Source organism: Pelobates fuscus, chromosome 1, assembly GCF_036172605.1.
Source record: "Pelobates fuscus isolate aPelFus1 chromosome 1, aPelFus1.pri, whole genome shotgun sequence".
Lineage (NCBI taxonomy): Eukaryota > Metazoa > Chordata > Amphibia > Anura > Pelobatidae > Pelobates > Pelobates fuscus.
The window spans coordinates 499277453-499299841 of NC_086317.1; the positions used below are offsets into that span (position 1 = coordinate 499277453).

General features: G+C 44.0%; 1 protein-coding gene across 5 annotated transcripts in view; it reads left to right on the forward strand.

Moving 5' to 3' along the window:
* Positions 1–22389, forward strand: part of ALDH3B1 (aldehyde dehydrogenase 3 family member B1) — a 340333-nt gene that overhangs the window by 158090 nt on the left and 159854 nt on the right. For 4 of the 5 annotated variants that reach the window (XM_063433470.1, XM_063433460.1, XM_063433455.1 and 1 more), the window contains exons 4-5: positions 11418–11538; positions 12806–12891. In XM_063433470.1, coding sequence (XP_063289540.1) covers positions 11418–11538; positions 12806–12891 — 207 coding nt within the window. The remainder of the gene's footprint in view (positions 1–11417; positions 11539–12805; positions 12892–22389) is intronic. The other variant, XM_063433464.1, reaches the window with a different exon arrangement.

Sequence of the window (22389 nt, forward strand, 5' to 3'; positions counted from 1 at the left end):
TTGTCACCAGTGGGGTACCTCAGGGATCTGTACTTGGACCCATTCTCTTTAATATTTTTATTAGTGATATTGCAGAAGGTCTTGATGGTAAGGTGTGTCTTTTTGCAGATGATACTAAGATATGTAACAGGGTTGATGTTCCAGGAGGGACAAGCCAAATGGAAAATGATTTAGGTAAACTAGAAAAATGGTCAGAGTTGTGGCAACTGACATTTAATGTGGATAAGTGCAAGATAATGCATCTTGGACGTAAAAACCCAAGGGCAGAGTACAGAATATTTGATAGAGTCCTAACCTCAACATCTGAGGAAAGGGATTTAGGGGTGATTATTTCTGATGACTTAAAGGTAGGCAGACAATGTAATAGAGCAGCAGGAAATGCTTGCAGAATGCTTGGTTGTATAGGGAGAGGTATTAGCAGTAGAAAGAGGGAAGTGCTCATGCCATTGTACAGAACACTGGTGAGACCTCACTTGGAGTACTGTACACAGTACTGGAGACCCTATCTTCAGAAGGATATTGATACCTTAGAGAGAGTTCAAAGAAGGGCTACTAAACTGGTTCATGGATTGCAGGATAAAACTTACCAGGAAAGGTTAAAGGATCTTAACATGTATAGCTTGGAGGAAAGACGAGACAGGGGGGATATGATAGAAACATTTAAATACATAAAGGGAATCAACACAGTAAAGGAGGAAACTATATTTAAAAGAAGAAAAACTACCACAACAAGATGACATAGTCTTAAATTAGAGGGACAAAGGTTTAAATATAATATTCGGAAGTATTACTTTACTGAGAGGGTAGTGGATGCATGGAATAGCCTTCCAGCTGAAGTGGTAGAGGTTAACACCGTAAAGGAGTTTAAGCATGCGTGGGATAGGCATAAGGCTATCCTAACTATAAGATAAGGCCAGGGACTAATGAAAGTATTTAGAAAACTGGGCAGACTAGATGGGCCGAATGGTTCTTATCTGCCGTCACATTCTATGTTTCTATGTTTCTATGTTTCTATGGGAAAATGGTTCGCTACTGTGTTGGAAAGTGAAGATCGTGATTGCATGTCAGGGGGTTGGGGTCAGGGGGCCCCATCAAATGCTTGCCCAGGGCCCAATCAATATTAAAGACAGCCCTGCTATGTGCTGACACAATTCTTCAGGATCTATGGCCATGTCGTAATGTCAGGATTACTAGTTGATCCAGCACACAGAACTGTGTCACACCTAGGACTCAGGATAATGTATAATGGGACCTTAGAATGGCCGGACTTAACATCTCCAAGAATAGTCAAAATACTTGCCGAGGTCAGGGACACAGAATTAGACACAAAGATGAGGGAAAGCCAAAAGTCAAGTGTAACGGCACCCCCATGCATAAAAGGGGTTAGCAGCTGTTTAGGAGATATTCCCTTCCAGATATACAGGCAGCTACTGAAGACACCAATCACCCGAACAGGAAACCATATGAATGCCGTAAACAGCTGAACCGAAACCATACGAATGATGTAAACAGCCGAATAGGAAAAACCATACGAATAGGTTTACACTCCTAGAAGTCAAACTAGAACAGCATACAATAAATCCCCCTCAAGAACGAGACAAGGCTCCGTTTTGAGGGTCAAGCAGGAACAGACAGAGCTGTGGGTTTATTGTTCTTATATACACATTCTTACACATTAGTACCTGTAACGGATCACCTTCCGTTAATGGACGCTTCCTAGCTTGCGCCGAGGACCACAAGCACCGCACTGTACACCACAACCACTGCAGACTCCACAACCACCGTAGCTTAACTGGAGCCTCGCCAGCTTCTGTCCTCCAGGACCGTGTGGGGAAGACCTCTCCTCCAGGAGAGCGTATCAGGAACAAGAGTTATGTGATTAAAGCTCAAGGGAGTATGCAGAGCATAGCAATCCCCAGTGTGATATAGCAGTTCCCTCCAATAACGAGACAAGGCTACGTATTGAGGGTCAAGAAGAACTCTGTTTATTGGCACCAAAGGAACCTGCTTTTATGCAGGTTTCCCTTAGATAGGACAACCCACAGGGCGTTACAAAACAACCAATCACACACGTACATTACAGAAAACACTCCCAGCAATTACACACAAAGTCCTCCCCTCTGCCTGTGATATAATTATGTTACACCAGGGATTAACATAATTATCACAGACAGTAAAAATACAGTTTTTACACATCCACTGTAACTTTAAAACCATACATCCAATCTTCTAAAAATTACTTATTATTAATCAGCACACTTGAAACATAAACACTCTAAAAAATCAGCCAAATCCATCCAGTAGATCAAAAGTTAGACGGAAGTCCTTTATGACCGAACGCAAGCACATTTTCCTGCCCAAAACAGTTCCATAGATTTGGGCTGTGCGGTCTGTCAATTTCATGCAGAAAAATGACTAAGTCCCATTCGAACGTGCGTTTGAATCTTCGAACGGGACTTAGTCTCTGCAGCTGAAAATTCAGTACGGGAGAAGGTAAGGGTCAGCGGTAGTCGCAGAAATGTGTAGCTGATTTTAGTTCCATGAATTTGGCTACACATACCGCTGACCTCATTCGAAGAACAAAGATGGCCGCCGCCACGTGTTCGTTTGCACGAACACCGGCCACCCAGTGCTCAGCAATTAACCTGCAGTAACCTCACAGCCTGGGAGGTAAATTGCCTGCACACTTTCACTTCTGGGTGGTCCGCCTTTGTGGTACTTGGTTCAGTAAGCCCCATTTACTGAACCAAGTGGGAGAAAGCCAGGGACAAGTTATTTTACAGGTCTGGGGACATAGTCTTAAAGGGGCATTGTTCACCAAAGTCACAATATGTCCCCAGACTGTTCTTAAAGGGCCATACACACCCAATAAAAGTCCATAAGTTTTCAGGGGCACAATCTCCCAGGGAGTCATGAGGAAGGAGGCTGGCAAATAGGCTTCTCCGCAACCCAGGGAAGCAGGGCAATTTGTCATTTAAAGGGACAGTTACAAATGGCAGTTTGTAGAAGTACCGCCACAAACATATGTCAAAATCATCCAAATTGGTCCAGTGGTTCAAAAGATAGATCGAAGTCCTTTTTGACCAAATGAAGCATGGCTTTTCTGCCCAAAACCAGTTCCACTGAGTCTTCTATCCTGGAGATAATTGGGAAGTAATCCAATTATCTCCAAGGACACAGGCAAAACTCCATTGAACACATGGCAGCAAAAGACAATAAAATACATAAAAATATATAATTGTGCAGCTATTGCATAAAACAGGTACATTCAACATATCCCCAGATCGCTTAGATCTGAGCGCACATTATTACTGAATGTCGCTCAGATCACATACATGCAGTTCAATTGCCATGGAGCCAAAGTCTTTCACATAGTCTTTCGTTATACGAATGGGCTCCATGGCATAGCTATCTGGGGTATAACTGTTCAAATAGGGCAAGTACCGAATGACCCGGCTTTCGTGTCTTTGCAGGGGAAAATCAAGCGTTTCAACATGGGGCCATAGTCTAAAGGCAGCAGGCGGGCAACCAGGCTCCTCCAATGCACAGTGACGAGATTGGTCTCCTCACATCAAGGATACCAGATGTAACGGAATTCCCCGTACTCTGACCGAGTACCTTCCGTTGATGGATGCCTCCTAGCCTGCGCTGAGGACCACAAGCACCGCACCGGACACCACAACCACCGCAGACTCCACAACCGCCGTAGCTTAACTGGAGTCTCGCCGTCTTTTGTCCACCGTGGATCAGCTTCTATCCTCCCGGACTGTGTGGGGAAGACCTCTCCTCCAGGAGAGCGTAACAGGAACAGCTCTTAAAAGAGCTAAGTGATTCAAGCTCAGGGTAGTATGCAGAGCATAGCAATCCCCAGTGTGAGTATAGCTGTCCCCTCCAATCACGAGACAAGACTACGTGTTGAGGGTCAAGAAGATCTGTTTACTTGGCACCAAAGGGCCTTCTTTTATGCAGGTTTTCCTTACATAGGACCCCCCACAGGGTTTTTCAGAACAACCAATAAAAACATTACAACACATACAATAAAGTAAACCACTCCCATTAATCCTAGCAGAAATCCTCCCCTCTGCCTGTAATACAATTATCTCAACACAATAGACTAACTTAATTATCACAGGGAGAAAATATACAGTTTTTACACATACACTGTAACTTTAAAACCACACATCCAATCTTCATAAAAATATACATATATACATATTATTAATCAGCATATTTGAGATATGAACATACTCAATAATCATGCAAATCCATCCAGTAGATCAAAAGTTAGACGGAAATCCTTTATGACCGAACGCAAGCACATTTTCCTGCCCAAAACAGTTCCATAGATTTGGGCTGTGCGGTTGGTCAATTTCACACTGAAAAAATGACTAAGTCCCATTCAAACGTGCGTTTGAATCTTCGAATGAGACTTAGTCTCTGTGGCTTAAATCTCAGTGCAGGAGAAGATAAGGGTCAGCGGTGTTCGTTGAAAGGTGTAGCCGATTTCAGTTCCATGGATTTGGCTACACATACCGCTGACCTCGTTCGAATGAACAAAGATGGCTGCTGCCACGTGTTCGTTTGTCGAATGGCGGCCACTTTGACTACTTCGGCACTTCGGAATCCGAAGTGCCAATTTAAAGCTGCAAAACTGTTCCAATACAATTTTTAAAGGGGCAGCAAGAGTCTTTTATAATCCAATCTGCTAAAATAGTCTTTAAAAGGCAATATCTTCCATGGGGCCATAGTCTTAAAGGAGCATTGTTCACCAAAGTCACAATGTGCCCACAGACTGTTCTTAAAGGGCCATACACAGTACAAACAAAGTCCATAAGCCCTGTAACGGATCCACTGGCACCCCGACTGGGTACCTCCGTTGAAAGATGCTCCTAGCGCTTCCAGAGGACTCCAAGCACTCCACCAGACACCATAAGCACCGCAGGCTGCAGCTATCTCTCTTCAGAACGAAGCAGGAACAAGCTCTTACAAGAGCTCAGTGATTATAGCAAGGGAATATGCCTAGCATAGCAATCCCTTGTAGCAGATTCCCCCAATAAGACACAGGACTCAAGTTGAGGGTAAAACAGGAACTCTGGACTGGCTCATCCAGCCCGGCTTTTATTACAATAATACACATACAGTCCACACCCAGGGGGAGGCATAAAATATCCAATCACATACATGGTTCAGCCCACACATCCCCTCCCCTCAGATAACATTAAACCCAATTATCCGGTACACCTTTTCAGACAAGTTCTGGATGTACCCCAATAACAGGGGGTACACCTTTAAATCCAGCATCGCTGGATAGCCCTTAATCAGGGGGACAACATATCCAAAATTCAAGTCATTCGGATGAATGGTTCGGGAGATATGGGGTTCCAAAGATTTGACCGACCGCATGGGTAAAGTATCCGAAAACAGTTCCATGCATTTTGGCCCTGTGGTCGGTCACAAACAAGGGAATGAAAACAGGCGAATTGCCTGTGTTATAGAGCCTGGAGAGGGTTTGAATGAATTCCCTTGTTTGAGGGGTTCTTTCTACCGAACGGCGGGTCATTCGGTAGTTTCCATACGAATTTCTGGAAGTATGGAGGTCTCAGCGGTGTTTGCCTAGTCAAGTGTCCGATTTTAGTTCCAGACACTCGACGGCAAAACACCGCTGATCGGTAGTTTAAGATGGCCGCCGCCACGTGTTTGTTTCCCGAATGGCGGCCACCCAGAGGACAAAGAATACATTACACTGATTGCCAATTACCCGTTTGCAACATTGTTGCAAACTGTAATTGGAGGCACACTTATTCCTGGGTGGTCTGGTTGTTCGGTAGTTTCACTCAATATAATGAATGGAGTGATTCTACCGAACAATCAGCTGAATGCTGCATACATATCCCAGGTTAAACTTAACACACAAATACACATATAATATTACAGGCAGTACACTAGAATATGTAGCACAGTCTTAAAGGGACAGTAGTCCCAAAAGTCCCAATATGTCCATAGATGCTGTTAAAAGGGCCAGTAGCAGCAATATACAGTACAATATGCCCCAAATAACCCAGGGGCCATAGTCAGTAGGTAGGAGGCTAGCAAACAGGCTTCTCCAGGGCCCAGTGGCGAGGTTGGTTTCGCCACAAGCCCAAATGCTGGTTTAAAAGGTTACAATCTCCCAGGGGCCATAGTTGCAGGGGAGGAGACTGGCAAGCAAGCCTCTCCAGGACCAAGTGGCAAAGGGCACTTTGTCACACATCTCCCATTTGGGGGGGAAGACTAACCAGGCACCTGACCTTCTGTCGGTCAGTGCCTAAGTTAGTCGATCCACCCACCCACAAAACGCAAGTGCCAGAGTAGCCCACCCACAACAAACAGTTACAAGAGCAGCCCACCCCCCAACAAACAGTTACTGCACCTTGGTATTACTCTGGGGTGATGGGGCAACACGCTGTGGGGACTTGGGGGGCAGAGGCCAGATGTGCTCAGTGATTCTGAGCAGATGTGCTCAGAATCACTCGATGCCAGTGATTCTGCTGGGGTAGCCTGGTGGGGACTTGGCTGGGGAGGGGAGACATGCCAGTGATTCGATGCCAGTGATTCTGCTGGGGTAGCCTGGTGGGGACTTGGCTGGGGAGGGGAGACATCATTTACTCCCTCCTCCTGGTATCCCTGCGAAGGTAGTTGGGGATCTGGACCGGCTGTCCAGCATCCCTGTAGGTCAGGCACAGAGACCACGGTCCCATGTGTGCCGTCTGGGGGATTGGTGTCTCCCCTTGGTAGGGTAAACTGCCGCTGGGAAAAGAGGGTGCTGTGCTCCTCTCCCTGAAACACAGGCTGCCGCTGGGGAGGGAGACAGACTGTCTCCACTCCCATGAAATTGTCCTGCTGCTGGGGAGAGAGACCGACTGTCTCTGCTCCCTGTAGGACACACAGCTGCTGGGGGGGAAGGACTACACTTTCGGCCCCCTGGGATGCATCCTGCTGTTGGAGAAGGAGATTGCTTGTCTCCACTCCCAATACAATACTCTGCCGCTGGGGAGGGAGGACACTCCCTGTAGGGAACACTGCCGCTGGGGAGAGAGGCCGGCTGCCTCCTCTCCTTGTAGAACACACTGTTGCTGGGGAGAGAGACTGGTTGTCTCCTCTCCCTGGGACTCACCCTGCCGCTGGGGAGTGAGACCGATTGTCTCCACTCCCTGTAGGGAACACTGCCGCTGGGGAGAGAGGCTGGCTGCCTCCTCTCCCTGCAGAACACACTGCTGCTGGGGAGAGAGACCGTTTGTCTCCTCTCCCTGGGACTCCCACTGCCCTGGTGGTACCTTCAGGGTATATTGTGACTGACTGGAGCTGAGCAGATACTGGTAATCCTGCTCCAGTTCCCATTCCTGGACGGCCAATTCAATCAGGTCTGGCTCTAGGTCTTCATCCATAGGGAGATCTAGCATGGTTGCTAGATTCATATATGTCCCATAGCCATGACTCTGCAGCGTCCCTGAACCTTGGTCCGGCAAAGGCCTCCCATAATAGGCCAGGGCCATTGTAATCCTCGTCCTCTTGTCTGTCGGACTTAGCCATCCCGGGAACCCGCTGAACTGCATACCAATGTAGCGCCTGGTATGCGTCGTCAAGCCCCAGTTCCCTCCGTGCCAGAGAATTAAGCTGCATTACCAACTCCCCCCTGGGCTGTTCTCCCATCATAGGCATCCGTAGGGCCACTCGGGCCTGTAGTCGCTGCTCCTCGCTGGGAAGACGCTCACCTCGCCAACGCTGGACACCATCCAGGGCTTTGTCCCACATCTCTTTCCTGGCGCCCTCTCTGCAGTCCAACCTGATTGCCTCTGATACTGGCTCACCCAATGGGGCCAAGAGGCTCTGTAACCTTCAACTCATCCTCCACTTCGAGCGCTGTCCAGGGACTTGCTGGCTCCATATCGCTCCGTAATAATTCCGGTGTCTCCAGGATGCTGCTCCTCACACTAGAAAGCCATCCCACCACTACCACCACTGTAACGTAACTCGCCGTACTCCGACCGAGTACCTTCCGTTGATGGACGCTTCCAAGCCTGCGTTGAGGACCACAAGCACCACACCGGACACCACAACCACCGCAGACTCCACAAGCGCCGTAGCTTAACTGGAGTCTCGCCGTCTTCTGTCCACCATGGACCTCCAATGCACAGTGACGAGATTGGTCTCCTCACATCAAGGATACCAGATGTAACGGAATTCCCCGTACTCTGACCGAGTACCTTCCGTTGATGGATGCCTCCTAGCCTGCGCTGAGGACCACAAGCACCGCACCGGACACCACAACCACCGCAGACTCCACAACCGCCGTAGCTTAACTGGAGTCTCGCCGTCTTTTGTCCACCCTGGATCAGCTTCTATCCTCCCGGACTGTGTGGGGAAGACCTCTCCTCCAGGAGAGCGTAACAGGAACAGCTCTTAAAAGAGCTAAGTGATTAAGGCTCAAGGGAGTATGCAGAGCATAGCAATCCCCAGTGTGAATATAGCTATCCCCTCCAATCACGAGACAAGACTACGTGTTGAGGGTCAAGAAGATCTGTTTACTTGGCACCAAAGGGCCTTCTTTTATGCAGGTTTTCCTTACATAGGACCACCCAAAGGGTTTTTCAGAACAACCAATAAAAACATTACAACACATACAATAAAGTAAACTACTCCCATGCATCCTAGCAGAAATCCTCCCCTCTGCCTGTGATACAATTATCTCAACACAATAGACTAACTTAATTATCACAGGCAGAAAATATACAGTTTTTACACATATACTGTAACTTTAAAACCACACATCCAATCTTCATAAAAAGATACATATATACATATTATTAATCAGCATACTTGAAATATGAACATACCCAAAAATCATGCAAATTCTTCCATTAGTTCAAAAGTTAGTCGGAAGTCCTTTGTGACCGACCGCAAGCACATTTTCCTGCTCAAAACAGTTCCATAGATTTGGGCTGTGCGGTGGGTCAATTTCCCACTGAAAAAATGACTAAGTCCCATTCGAACGTGTTTGTTTGGTAATATAATTTTTGTCGGGTTCCTGTTTTCATGTATTTCCGTGATATGTTAAAATTGTATGTACCGTATATACTCGAGTATAAGTCGACCCGAATATAAGTTGAGACCCCTAATTTTACCCCAAAAAACTGGGAAAACGTCTTGACTCGAGTATAAGACTAGGATGGGAAATGCAGCAGCTACTGGTAAATTTATAAATAAAATTATATCCCCCAAAAATTATATTAATTGAATATTTATTTACAGTGTGTGTGTATATAATGAATGCAGTGTGTGTGTGTATGAATGCAGTGTGTATAAATGCAGTGTGTGTGTGTATGAATGCAGTGTGTATAAATGCAGTGTGTGTGTGTGTATGAATGCAGTGTGTATGAATGCAGTGTGTGTGTGTGTGTGTGTGTGTATGAATGCAGTGTGTATGAATGCAGTGTGTGTGTGTGTGTGTGTGTGTGTGTATGCAGTGTGTGTGTGTGTATGAATGCAGTGTGTATGAATGCAGTGTGTGTGTGTGTATGAATGCAGTGTGTATGAATGCAGTGTGTGTGTGTGTGTGTGTGTGTGTATGAATGCAGTGTGTGTGTGTGTGTATGAATGCAGTGTGTATGAATGCAGTGTGTGTGTGTGTATGAATGCAGTGTGTATGAGTGCAGTGTGTGTGTGTGTGTGATGCAGAGTGTGTTTGTGTATGTGTTGCTTGGTGGGGGGTGGGCATTTTTATTATAATTTTTTTGAAATTATTATTTTAATATAAATTTTTTTGTTATATAATCATTTTTAATATTATTAATTTTATTTTATTACTATTTATATCTTTTTTTTCGTCCCCCCTGCCTGCTTGATACATGGCCAGGGAGGGGGGCTCTCATTCCCTGGTGATCCAGTGGATGGGCTGTCAAGGAGTGGGGCTGGCAGGAAGCTGTTACTTACCTCTCCTGCAGCTCCTGTCAGCTCCCTTCTCCTCCGCGCCGGTCCTCGTTCGTGGACCGTTAAAGTCCCATAACTCCCGAACCCCTTAACCGAATGGGATGATTTTTAAATATGTTGTTCCTCCAGATTAGGGCTATCTGGGGATACTGGATTTATGGATGTACCCCAAGTATTTGGGGTACATCCAAAACTAGGGTAAAAATGTGTGTATTAATTATGTTAACTGTTTATCTGAGGGGAGGAGATGTGTGGGATGTACCATGTTTGTTATTGGTTACTGTACTAATTATGTAGGTGTCTCCCTTTCATGGGCAGAATCGCATAAAAGGAGAATCCTTGTCATTAAAATTTAGTTCTTCTTGACCCTTCAAAACGTAGCCTCGTCTCGTTCTTGGAAGGGGATTTACTGCATAATTACCTTGCTCTTTTAACAGCTATGCATGACTCTGCTCTTGGATCTTGTTGATAGGAATAAGCAACTTCATTACTGTACAGCAGCTTGCCGGGAAAAAGGACATCTCCAACGGCTGATACCCTCTCACTACCTGGGTAGCCATTACACTAGCCTTTATGCTTCTCTCCAGAAGGCTGGGCAAGGGAGCTTTGGTCACATCTATAAAGTGTTTTGATTTACAGAATTCGGATGAACCACCAACCGCCCAAAATTCTGTCAAATTCCAAATCAAAATAACTAATGTAAGAAAATGTCCAGAGAGATATGTACATGAAACAGAACAGTATTTTTTTTTTTTCATTTTTAAAATGCTCTCCCCAGCTGCTCCCACCTCCTGTAACCTCCGATCCAGTACCAGCACTTTATTTAGCATGCTGCAATACAAAAATAAAGTGGCTCGGTCCTCATTTTCCTACAGAGCACCACAATTACGGAATAACCTCAGGGAAACAGTCAAATCTCCATTCAATCTAAAATCCTTTAAGAGATCTATGGCAATATATCTCAGCACAGAATGCCCCTGTCATGGTTGAATATATTTATTACCTATTATGTGTTACATTTATTTATGTGTGCATGTATATATATATATATAGTGTATATTGTATTATTTGTTTGAAATATTATACTGTACCCTATTGAAACAATGCAGTGTTTGTGGGCGCAGGACATACTTGAAAACGAGAGAAATCTCAATCTACTCTTGGTAAAATAATTTATAAATAAATGAATAAAGGCATTCATGCTTGCATATACTCATAAATGTATACAACATATTCCTATTGCAATATTTATAGCCATGTACAACTATTATATGAAAATGGAAAAACAAAACACAAGCAATTGCCTAAAATGTAAGAGAAATGTACCATATTAACCACTGATTCATGGAAGTTTGATGTTTTAATTTAGATGTGGACGAGATACTTTAATATAAGGGTTTGCACCTCTTGTTAGCTTGTTTTGCTTGATTTCATTTTCTTGGGAATTTCAGGCAACTTATTTTGACTCAGCTTTTATCCGTAAAGATCCATTTGGTGTTGTCCTTATCATCTCACCCTGGAATTATCCGTTTCAGCTCTGTCTGATTCCACTTGTTGGAGCGATAGCTGCAGGTAAAAAAATGTATTTTATTTTTTTGGGGGGAAGGGGGGGGGGGGGAAGGAGGAGGTAATTGTTACTGTCACCATTTAAATGAATGAAAATAAATAAACAAGTCTGACCTATCGTACTGTATACTGCAAGGTAACCGTGCATAGTACCATGTTGGCATTTCACTGTCACATGGAGTCATAGTGGGGATTATTCTTTCTTAGCCACCTCATTGCTGCCAACAACCATAATGGCATGTCTCTCCATCACTCACATGGAGTCATAGTGGGGATTATCCTTCCTTAGCGACATCCTCTATGCCGATAACCATAGTATCATGCTGGTGTTTCACCATATCTCACATGGAGTCATAGTGGGGATTATCCTTCCTTAGCCACATCCGCTCTGCCGATAACCATAGTATCATGCCGGTGTTTCACCGTATCTCACATGGAGTCATAGTGGGGATTATCCTTCCTTAGCCACATCCTCTCTGCCAATAACCATAGTATCATGCCAGTGTTTCACCGTATCTCACATGGAGTCATAGTCGAGATTATCCTTCCACATCCTCTATGCCAATAACCATAGTATCATGCCGGTGTTTCACTGTATCTCACATGGAGTCTTACTGGAGATTATCCTTCCTTAGCCACATCCTCTATGCCAATAACCATAGTTTCATGACAGTGTTTCACGATATCTCACATGGAGTCATAGTGGAGATTATCCTTCCCTAGCCACACCCTCTCTGCCAATATAATAATATTATCCTTCCTTAACTCCTTTACTGTGTTAACCTCTACCACCTCAGCTGGAAGGCTTTTTCATGCATCCACTACCCTCACAGTAAAGTAATACTACCTGATATTATTTTTAAACCTTTTCCCCTCTAATTTAAGACTATGTCCTCTTGTTGTGGTAGTTTTTCTTCTTTTAAGTATCCTTTACTGTGTTGATTCCCTTTATGTATTTAAATGTTTCTATCATATCACTATAACCATAGTATCATGCCGGTATTTCCCTGTATCTTACATGGAGTCATAGTAGGGATTATCCTTCCTTCGCCACATCCTCTATGCCAATAACCATCATGCCAGTGTTTCACCATGCCACCTCCTTGATAACATTAATCCCCTTTAGTAGAAGCCCAATAACCCATGCTGGCATTTCACCACAGACACGCAAACTGATGTTTAAAACCCATTTCACTTTCTTGTGTTTCCAGTGTGTCTGCATCACACCTGCATTGGTATGACACACGTACCAATATTTCTCTCTGTGTTACAGGAAATTGTGCTGTGATAAAACCATCTGAGATAAGTCAGAATACAGAGAAACTTCTAGCTGATCTCCTCCCGCGCTATTTGGACAAGGTTAGTGTTCCGCATTGAAGATACTTTTTAACTTTGTATTCCAGGCTATGGCTGGGTGAAAATTAGTCATTGTGTCCTCAGTAAAACTCCACCAATTTCTACATAATGCTACTCCCAACAAGTATGTCCCGTCTAGGCCCCTATGCTCTGCCGAAGATCTACGTCTATCCTCTATTTGTACTCTCACCTCTGATGGGCGCCTTTAAGACTTCTCTAGGGCTGCACCGTTCCTGTGGAACTCCCTTCCCATTTCTATTAGACACTCACCCAGTCTCCACTCCTGGGTCAGTGTGCACCTTCCTATCACTCCGGCCGGGCACCGCGGACCGGAGTGCAGCTCGGCCACGCTACAGGGGAGGGGAGGAGAGAAGCTGCAGCCGCCTGAGGCTCTTAAGAGAGCGCTCAGGCGGCTGCAGCATTTAAAGGGGCGGCCGGGCCCCCTGATGGCGGGCCCCCCCTCCCGGCCGGGCCCTCGGACCATGTCCGAAGTGCCCGACCGGTCAGTCCGCCTCTGGCTATATAACTGCAGTTAAAGCAGGGTGGAGTGAGGGAAGTGTTTTGTGGAGAAAGAAGGTTTGCGGTTTATTGTATCCTGTTACTTCTTAACAACAGAAAATAAACAGGCTAGAGGCCTTTTTGAAACTGGACTTTGTCTTGACCTGGTTTTCTTACCCTAGATGGCTGTGCAGTTGCCAAAAGATCCTGGACAAACACACAGAGGAAAGTAAGTTTGTCACACATTAAACCTTCAGACCTTCTTACCCTCAACTCGCAGCCTCGTCTCGTGTTGTAGGGAAACTCTTTACCTGCTATAATCACTAGCTCTGCTCAGAGCTGCAGGGAACTTGCTTATTATTTAGCTCTACCTTGGGATGTCGTATTGGGACTTCACAACGTTCTTCCAGATTGGGTAAAAGGACATCAAGGCGGTAAATACCCTACATACTCAAGGGTAACCATCACAGGGAGAACCTTAGATTGTAAATATTGTGATTGGTGTATACACTTGTGTCCCTGTCTCCAACAAGGTCCATGTGGGTGTCACCTTTGCATGGGGACTTGCATAAAAGGCCAGTGTGGCTACCATTAAACCATTCCTGCTTAACCCTCAACACGTAGCCTGGTCTCGTGATTGTAGGGAACCTGCTATACAGCTATACCACGAGCTCTTGTAAGAGCTTCACAACTGTATTGGATCCTTGGTCGGCTGAAATACCTACTGGAGAACACTGCAGCTCTGCTCCTACTAAGGAATGAGGACGTCTCTGGCAGAATAGACCCATTCACTCTCGGGGTGTTCATCACACTTACCTTTTGTGTCACTTCACCCCACCCCCTCTTGTGGTGGAATCTCGGTAAAAATAAATTTAGTAGGCCGAGATTGCCACGTGGTATGTGCACGTGCATATGCTGATGTATCGGTCGGTTGGTTGCACGTGGCAACGATACAATCAGTAGTGTAAGGAGCATGTGCAGAAATACAGGATATACGAGTATTCCCCTCCTCCATTGTGCTGGGCAAGCCAAGTGGTCAAACAGGAAAGTTAGTCTTTATTCTGTTGATTGGGTTAGAGTACATGTAGGTGGAACTGATTATAGGAGGAGCTATATGTCTATATAAGGGACCTACACTGTACGATCAGGACTCAGATTTTAGCTGTTTTTGGTGACATTAGTCCCTCTGAGTCCTGGTCGGTGAATCGAATAAAGATCTCTTCCTTCCTGAAGAAACCTGTGTCCATCTCTCTGTGCTTGGCTTCCGTCAGTTTCTCCGGTATCACTCTAGCATGTAAGCTCATGTAGCAGGGCCATCAACCCCTCTGTTCCTGTGCATCAGATTTGTCTGGTTACAATTACATGTTTGTTAGGCCACCCAAAGCTCTACGGATTTTTTGGCACTATACAATATAAATAGCAGCAGAATCCCTCTTTATTTGCTTCATCCTGTTCCCTTGGACTATGAATTGTCTATCCCTTTAACTCTAAGCTAACCTGACGCTGCTCCAAACCTCCCTAATGCTATAATGGCATAAACCTCCAAAGACTACTCTTACCTTCATTATTTCATAAATAACAGGACATTTGATTACCCTCCAGCTGCCTATTTTGAGTTCTTTTCCAACAGATCTCACTGGTGCAAGGATATTGTATTCAAAATAGCAGACACTCATTAGACTCAATATGGCTTCAGTTTAGACAACAGAAACTTTCCATTTACTGAACAGAAATAACTTGAGGTCAAAGAAATAAATAATTGGCTGAATCTACTAAATCAAATGTGGCACTTAGTGATAATAACCATGAGTTACAAAAGGCATTTTGTAACATATCTCCCCTTTTTGGAGGGAGACTAACCAGGCACCTGACCTTCTGTCGGTCAGTGCCAAAGTTAGTCTTGCAGCCCACCCTCAAAAAATGGTACTGGCCTGTAGGTCCCAGGTTGTGGGGTGCAGCTGGGCAAACAGCTGGGGGTTCTTGGGGGGCAGAGGCCAGCGGCCTCTGATGTCAGTGCTTCTGCTGGGACAGCCTGGAGAATGTCAGGCTCTGAACAAGGGACAAAGGGAGGGGAGAGGCCAACTGCACTCTGCCCAGCTGCCAGCTCTTCTGCTGGGGGGACTGAGACATAGTCCTGCCCAGGAGCAAGGGGAACGGGGGGGGGGGGGATCAGTGGGGGTTAAGATCTCCGCTGTTAACCCTGGGGCCAAGTTAGGAGTTAGCTGGGGAGGGGAGACTTGGCTCCTGATACTCCTGCGGCCGCTGGGGAGGGAGGTCGATGCTCTCCGCTCCCTGTGGAACATACTGCTGTTAGGGAGATAGACTGGTTGTCTCCTCTCCCAGGAAGGCACACTGCTGCTGGGAAGAGAGATCGATGCTCTGCACTCCCTGTAACTGGGTCTACCGCTGGGGATCTCCACCTGCCTGCTGGGGGTCCTCCCAGGACCAGTCTGTGAGGTCCGCTACATCTGGTACCTCTGGTTGTGGTTGTAGAAGGAGACCAGTTGTCACTTCCCTCTGCACGGTGCACTGCCGCTGGGGAGGGAGGTCGCTGCTCTCCTCTCCCTGTAGCTCAGTCTGCCGCTGGGGAGGGCAGATGCTCTCCGCTCCCTGTAACTCGCTCTGTCGCTGGAGACGGGGTGTCCATACCCCCAAATCCACAGTTGGTACTCAAAGTCCTGTGCTGCTTGGTTGTCAGCACTCAACTGGCGCATCACTTGTAACTTTAAAACCATACATCCAATCTCCATAAATTACATATTTAGAATCAGCACACTTTAAATATAAACATAACCAAAAATCAGACAAATCCATCCAGTGGATAAAAAGTTAGACGGAAGTCCTTTATGACCGACCGCAAGCACATTTTCCTGCCCAAAACAGTTCCATCGATTTGGGCTGTGCGGTCGGTCAATTTTATGCAGAAAATCTTCGAACGGGACTTAGTCTCTGCAGCTGAAAGTTCAGTGTAGGAGAAGGTAAGGGTCAGCGGTGTTCGTAGAAATGTGTAGCCGATTTTAGTTCCATGCATTTGGCTACACATACTGCTGACCTAGTTCGAATGAACAAAGATGGCTGCCGCCACGTGTTCGTTTGCACGAACAGCAGCCACCCAGTGCTCGGCAATTAACCTGCAGTAACCTTACAGCCTGGGAGGTAAATTGCCTGCACACTTCCACTTCTGGGTGGTCCGTCTGTGTGTTACTTGGTTCAGTAAGCCCCATTTACTGAACCAAGTGGGAGAAAGCCAGGGACAAGTTATTTTACAGGTCTGGGGACACTGGGGACAAAGTCTTAAAGGGGCATTGTTCACCAAAGTCTCAATATGTCCCCAGACGGTTCTTAAAGGGCCATACACACCCAATAAAAGTCCATATGTTTTCGGGGCACAATCTCCCAGGGGCCATAGTCATGAGGAAGGAGGCTGGCAAATAGGCTTCTCCACAACCCAGGGAAGCAGGACAATTAGTCATTTAAAGGGCCAGTTACAAATGGCAGTTTGTAACATAGGCTTTATCCCGGGGAGGGAAGCCTGCAGGCGTTCTCTATACAAAGCCTGGCTCGTAAAGGAAACTCTGATCTCCTTATGCTTTCCACAGACACAGAAAAAGCGTTCGACCGAGTGACATGGAACTTCATGACGGCAACGCTGGAGGCAATGGGCCTGGGGAGCGGCATACTCACCTGGATCACGGCACTCTATGATACCGGAGAAACTGACGGAAGCCAAGCACAGAGAGATGGACACAGGTTTCTTCAGGAAGGAAGAGATTCTTTATTCGATTCACCGAACGGGACTCAGAGGGACTAATGTCACCAAAATACAACAAGATCTGAGCCCCGGACAATAGTGTAGGCTCCTTATATAGGCATGTAACTCCTCCCATAATAAGCTCCACCCACACATACTCTTACCCAATCAATCGAACAAGAACTAACTTCCTGTTTGACCACATGGCTTACCCAGCACAATGGAGGAGGGGAATACTACATCCGGTATTCTCACACATGCTCCGTACACTACTGATCGTATCTTTGCCACGTGCAACCAACCGACCGATACACCAGTAGATGAATGTACACATGTCACGTGGTAATCTTGGCCTACTAAATTTAATTTCACAGAGATTCCACCACATTCCCCCCTTTGATGCTTCTGATATTTTCACAATTCCAGAGGCATCACTAACCATAGTTTGCATATACCACAGGTTGCCATGAACCAGACCAGACTTTGCGATTCCCTAAAGACATGAATCCCTCAGCATTCCTCTTCCTGTACTAATTCTCCCTGATTTAGAGCCTCATATCTATATATAGCCATTATCTGTGCAGCAGGCTTTCTCTCTGCTATATTTTCTATAATGCCCTGCACAGACCTAACTACCAAAGGAATAAGGCATGGCAGGAGAAGACACAGCATTAAGATTAGCATGACTCCACCTACCAATGCCTTAAGTCCTCCAAACTGCTCATACCAGTTACCAAACCAACTACTTGGATTATACCCTTTCCATACCTGAGTAGGCACATGCGCTAGTTTAACCATATGGCTAGTAAGCTCAGCTATTGCTTGCCCTTCATCATCTATTTGAAGACAGCAATTGCTTAGGTTAAACTTCCCACATACACCTCCCTCTACTGCCAATAGGTAATCCAAAGCTAATCTATTTTGGTAAACGGCTGTCCTCATCCTAGTGTTATGCTTCGCTAGGAGATTGAGCGCTTGCGATGTCTCATTGGTAATTATCTCAACCACTGCCTGTAACCTTATAATACGGTTGAGCATATATATTGGGGTTCTATATCCAAAAGTACCATCCTCTGCCCATGTAGCTGGCCCATAATAATACGCTGGGGAGGCCATTCATTATCTTCCCAGGTACCTATCTCTAGGGGTCCTCTTTTCTTCCTATGATTCACATCATATACTTTAACTCCCAAAGTCTCTCCTGTTTCAATAGGCAACAAGAAGAAGAATGGTTTGAGCATACTTAACACACATGCCCCTTCCCAGTCCTGTGGTAACTCCGAATAGGCTTTCTTACCACAGATCCAGTACAAATTTGCCGGGGCTTTCCAACTAGATGTGATAGATAGATCAAACCACACGTCCTTTAAATTGGTATAACTTGCAAACGGGTTAGGTGGTTCTGAGACATTTGAAGCCGACCACCAAGTTGTATTCTTTGTATTATCATCATAAGCTTTTTGCCCTAGACAAGTCAGTTCTCCTACAGATGTATTAAACATTATTCCTTTCCTTGCTATGCAAACATAACCTATAATGGAGGTCTTTAATCGCCACTCAGATTTACCTCTAACACTCATTTGATAATCAGCTTGAGAAGATATTATTTGTTCAATTGTCTCAGAACCAGAATACATTACCTCCTTTGCTTCCCAGGGCCATTGGTCTCTCATGTTAGTACCTCCACACACATAGCAGTTGGTCACATTAAGACTACCAGCAATACTCTCAGCCAGATCAATAAACAGGTTTTTAGCATTATGGGGGATCTTATTTTCTACACTCATCTCTTCATAAAAAGAATGGAAAACCTGATGAGTTTGGGATGCTACGGTATCGGTCTCTAACCCTATAAATAATATTGTCCCAGGATCCAAACCCGTCCCATATATCTGGAACCCAAATAAGTTTCCGAACCTATCTATAAATTGTTCAGGATTATTAATAAGTATATGGACTGGGTTACACTCCATAGACTTACAATATGGTTTGGTAGGCAACTTAGTAACAATCATATCCCTATCTACTGTCTGTCCCCAAGTTGCCCACCCCACACAAGACCAATATGGACAATAATTATAATCCTTATCTGGGCATTTTGGATTTACATACTTGTTTTTACTACTGGGACAAATATACTTATCATTGGACCCATACGTTCTCTCCCATTTAAGATCCCCGCATACATTCAACGGTTTTCTACCACTTGATATCGCCTTACATGCATCAAATAGCAGAACACCCGAAGAATGTACGGTTTCTAATACTGTCTTATTTATTAGGGTCCCCTTTGAGTCTCCATTCCGGAGGGTCAACCAAATTGTACGAGGTTGATACTCTGGATTGAAGCAAATAAATATTATTTATTTAATTTATTTATATAGCGCCATCAGATTCCGTAGCGCTGTACAACTTTAACACATCGTTTACCATAAGGGACGACATTTAAAGTAGCCAACTTCAAATCTAACAGCAGATGTTCCTGTAATACTTTCAACTATTCAGCTTGTTCTGCTATAACTTGGAACAAAAGGTTCATTAGGGAAAGTGATTACATAGTTCTACATGTCACTAACTCATGAGGTGACACTTGAGTTTGAATTTGCAGGAATAGACATTAATACTCCTGGTAAATATGTTAACCAATTACTCTTATCGTAAAACATTTTTATTTCTATTTTATTTTATTTATTTTAATTTAGAAATTAATTTATATAGCGTACCATGGTATTTTTGCCAAAGGAACTCTCTGCAATTTTGGTTTCTAGTATTTAGGTCTTGGATTAAATTGAGCACATATGAGACACTTCTGCAATATATTTATACCCTTTTTGTTTTAAATTAGGATGATACAATTTATTTTGCAGGACCTTAAACAGTTTTCCTGTACCCAAATGCCCTGTGTACGATGATTGAATACAATCAGCCCTTGTAATAAGCCACTAGGTACAAATGTTTGTGTTTCATTGTGTTTAACCCTGTACATGCCAGTTTCAGTATCTAGACCCATTCTTTCTATACTGAAAGCTACATCCTTCCATTCTCTATCTGATCTTATAGGGTATTTGTTATTTGTCTTTTACTAACAGTTACACTCATTACATTTTCCAAGTATTACAACTCCTCAAACAAAGCAGTTTCCTTTGATTCCTGATCTACAAGTCTGTTTCACAACAACAAGTTAAACCTTTATTTTCTTTTTCATAATTAAACAGTTCTGCCAGAATACCTGCATGTTTTAAAGCTTTATCCTGAGAATCTACCATTCCTCTTTTCTCCATATTGGGAGGTGAAGTGTTAAAGCTTTAACTACATAACTGCTGTCACTGATTACATTCACTGGGTCATATACTGTTATTTCTTGAACTTTCTTTACAGACTCTAACTCCGCTTTCTGAGCAGACATATGGCGTGGCAGTCTATCTTTGCAATTCTTTTGTTTAATCGTCATATATGACATAACCTGTGTGATGTAATCCATCAACATAAAATCTTGTTCCTCCACATACAAACTAGAAATCCCTTGTATTGTTTGCTTCTCAAAAGGAGATCTGGATTATCTTTCCATTTCCTTCTGACATCAAATCAGGAATAACATAGCTTTTACTGGTTTCTACCCTGGGTGGTTTATTTTGTAACTGGCTATATACTCCTAACTCAGAACAATTTAGTAACAGTTTTAAATATTTGGGGGGTTTGTAAATTTATCTGTCCAAATCCTGCCATGTGTTGTGTTGCTTCTAAAGCCCATAATACAGCCATAAGCTGTTTTACACAGGAAAACATTCCTCTTTCCACTGGATACATAATTTTAGAAAAAATATCCCAGTATTCGTAAAGATTCATGCTACCTTTGCATTAAACTGCTATTAATGAAGAGACACCTGCGTAACATTGAACAATATATGGTACTGTTTCAATGGGAGCAGCTAGCACAGGCGCTTGTGTGAGAGCATCTTTTAACAGATTTAACTCTTTTCAACTTCCCCTGTCCAGATGATCTTATCTTTTATATTTTAGCATATTGCATAAGGGTTTTGCTATCCCTGCCATATCATATATAAATTCTCTGCTAAAATTTATCAAGCCTATTCTGATTCTTTGGGATCTTAAATTGTTTAACTGCAGGGTCTAGAACTACGATTACAACTTGAAAATTCACTATCCCACAATCTTGTTTAGACTTAGAGCACACGGTGGGGGATTTTACTTTAAGATATGGTACAACCTCATCATCTTGTTGTATAGAAGATGACACTTCACTCTGTTTTACAGTTATATCATGACTAAACTATCTTAAATTATTAGGTTTAACCACTCAACCTATTTTGCTCTCACCTAAAGCTTGCCATAAAACCAAATTTAATAAATCCACATACAACTTTTTTCCATTGATAACATCCATTCCCATAATAGTACAGTGGGAGGAGAGGTCGACCCATAAGTCACAATTTATTTTACCTCCTTCAAACTCAACGTCATTATCAGTGGATAGAATTGCATGTGCATGTGTTCCATTAAAACTTAGAAGGGATTTGTATATATACTTAAATTTTTAAAGGCAAGCGTGTTTTATTAGAGTCATTCCTGCTCCTGTTTCTAATAAAACTCTTATATTTTCCTCTAGTCTTCCATAAATATATGGTCGCCCCTCTTCAATTCGTTACCAGCAAGATAGATCTGATAATAGCTAGGGGTTACACATCCCTATTTATTGATGCGTTTAGGCAGATTTCACTTGTTGAATTGTGACTGCTTCCACCTTTCTTTCAATGGCATTTAACATCAGTATACACTCTTCACATGAATTTGATATGTGAGGGGGGGTTGGTTGAAGATGTATGCTCTGTTTTTACAGCTGCCACTCTCTGTAGATTCCTATGGTCTGGGAAATTCAATTTTCTTTCCCTTTCACTCGGTAAGTTTTCTTTTTCATATTTAGGACAATATATCCTAACATGACCTTCTTGGTTGCAATTATAGCATACCATAGAATTACTCTAATAACCCTATAATATCTATCTTGGGGTGTGGCCGAATAGTTTTTAGTACCCTGGTAATTTTGTTAATTTTGTGGTCTTTCCTTAAACCTCACTCTAAAATTACCATATTCAATTAATAACCTCATTTCTCCTTCTACCTTCTTCACTAGACACATTTTTAATAGGGGCCAGTCCTGCTGAAGTATCCCTGGACAAAAGTGTGTCTGTGCAACATTTGCCTGTTGCTTCTGTGTTTTTTCTTTTTTTAAC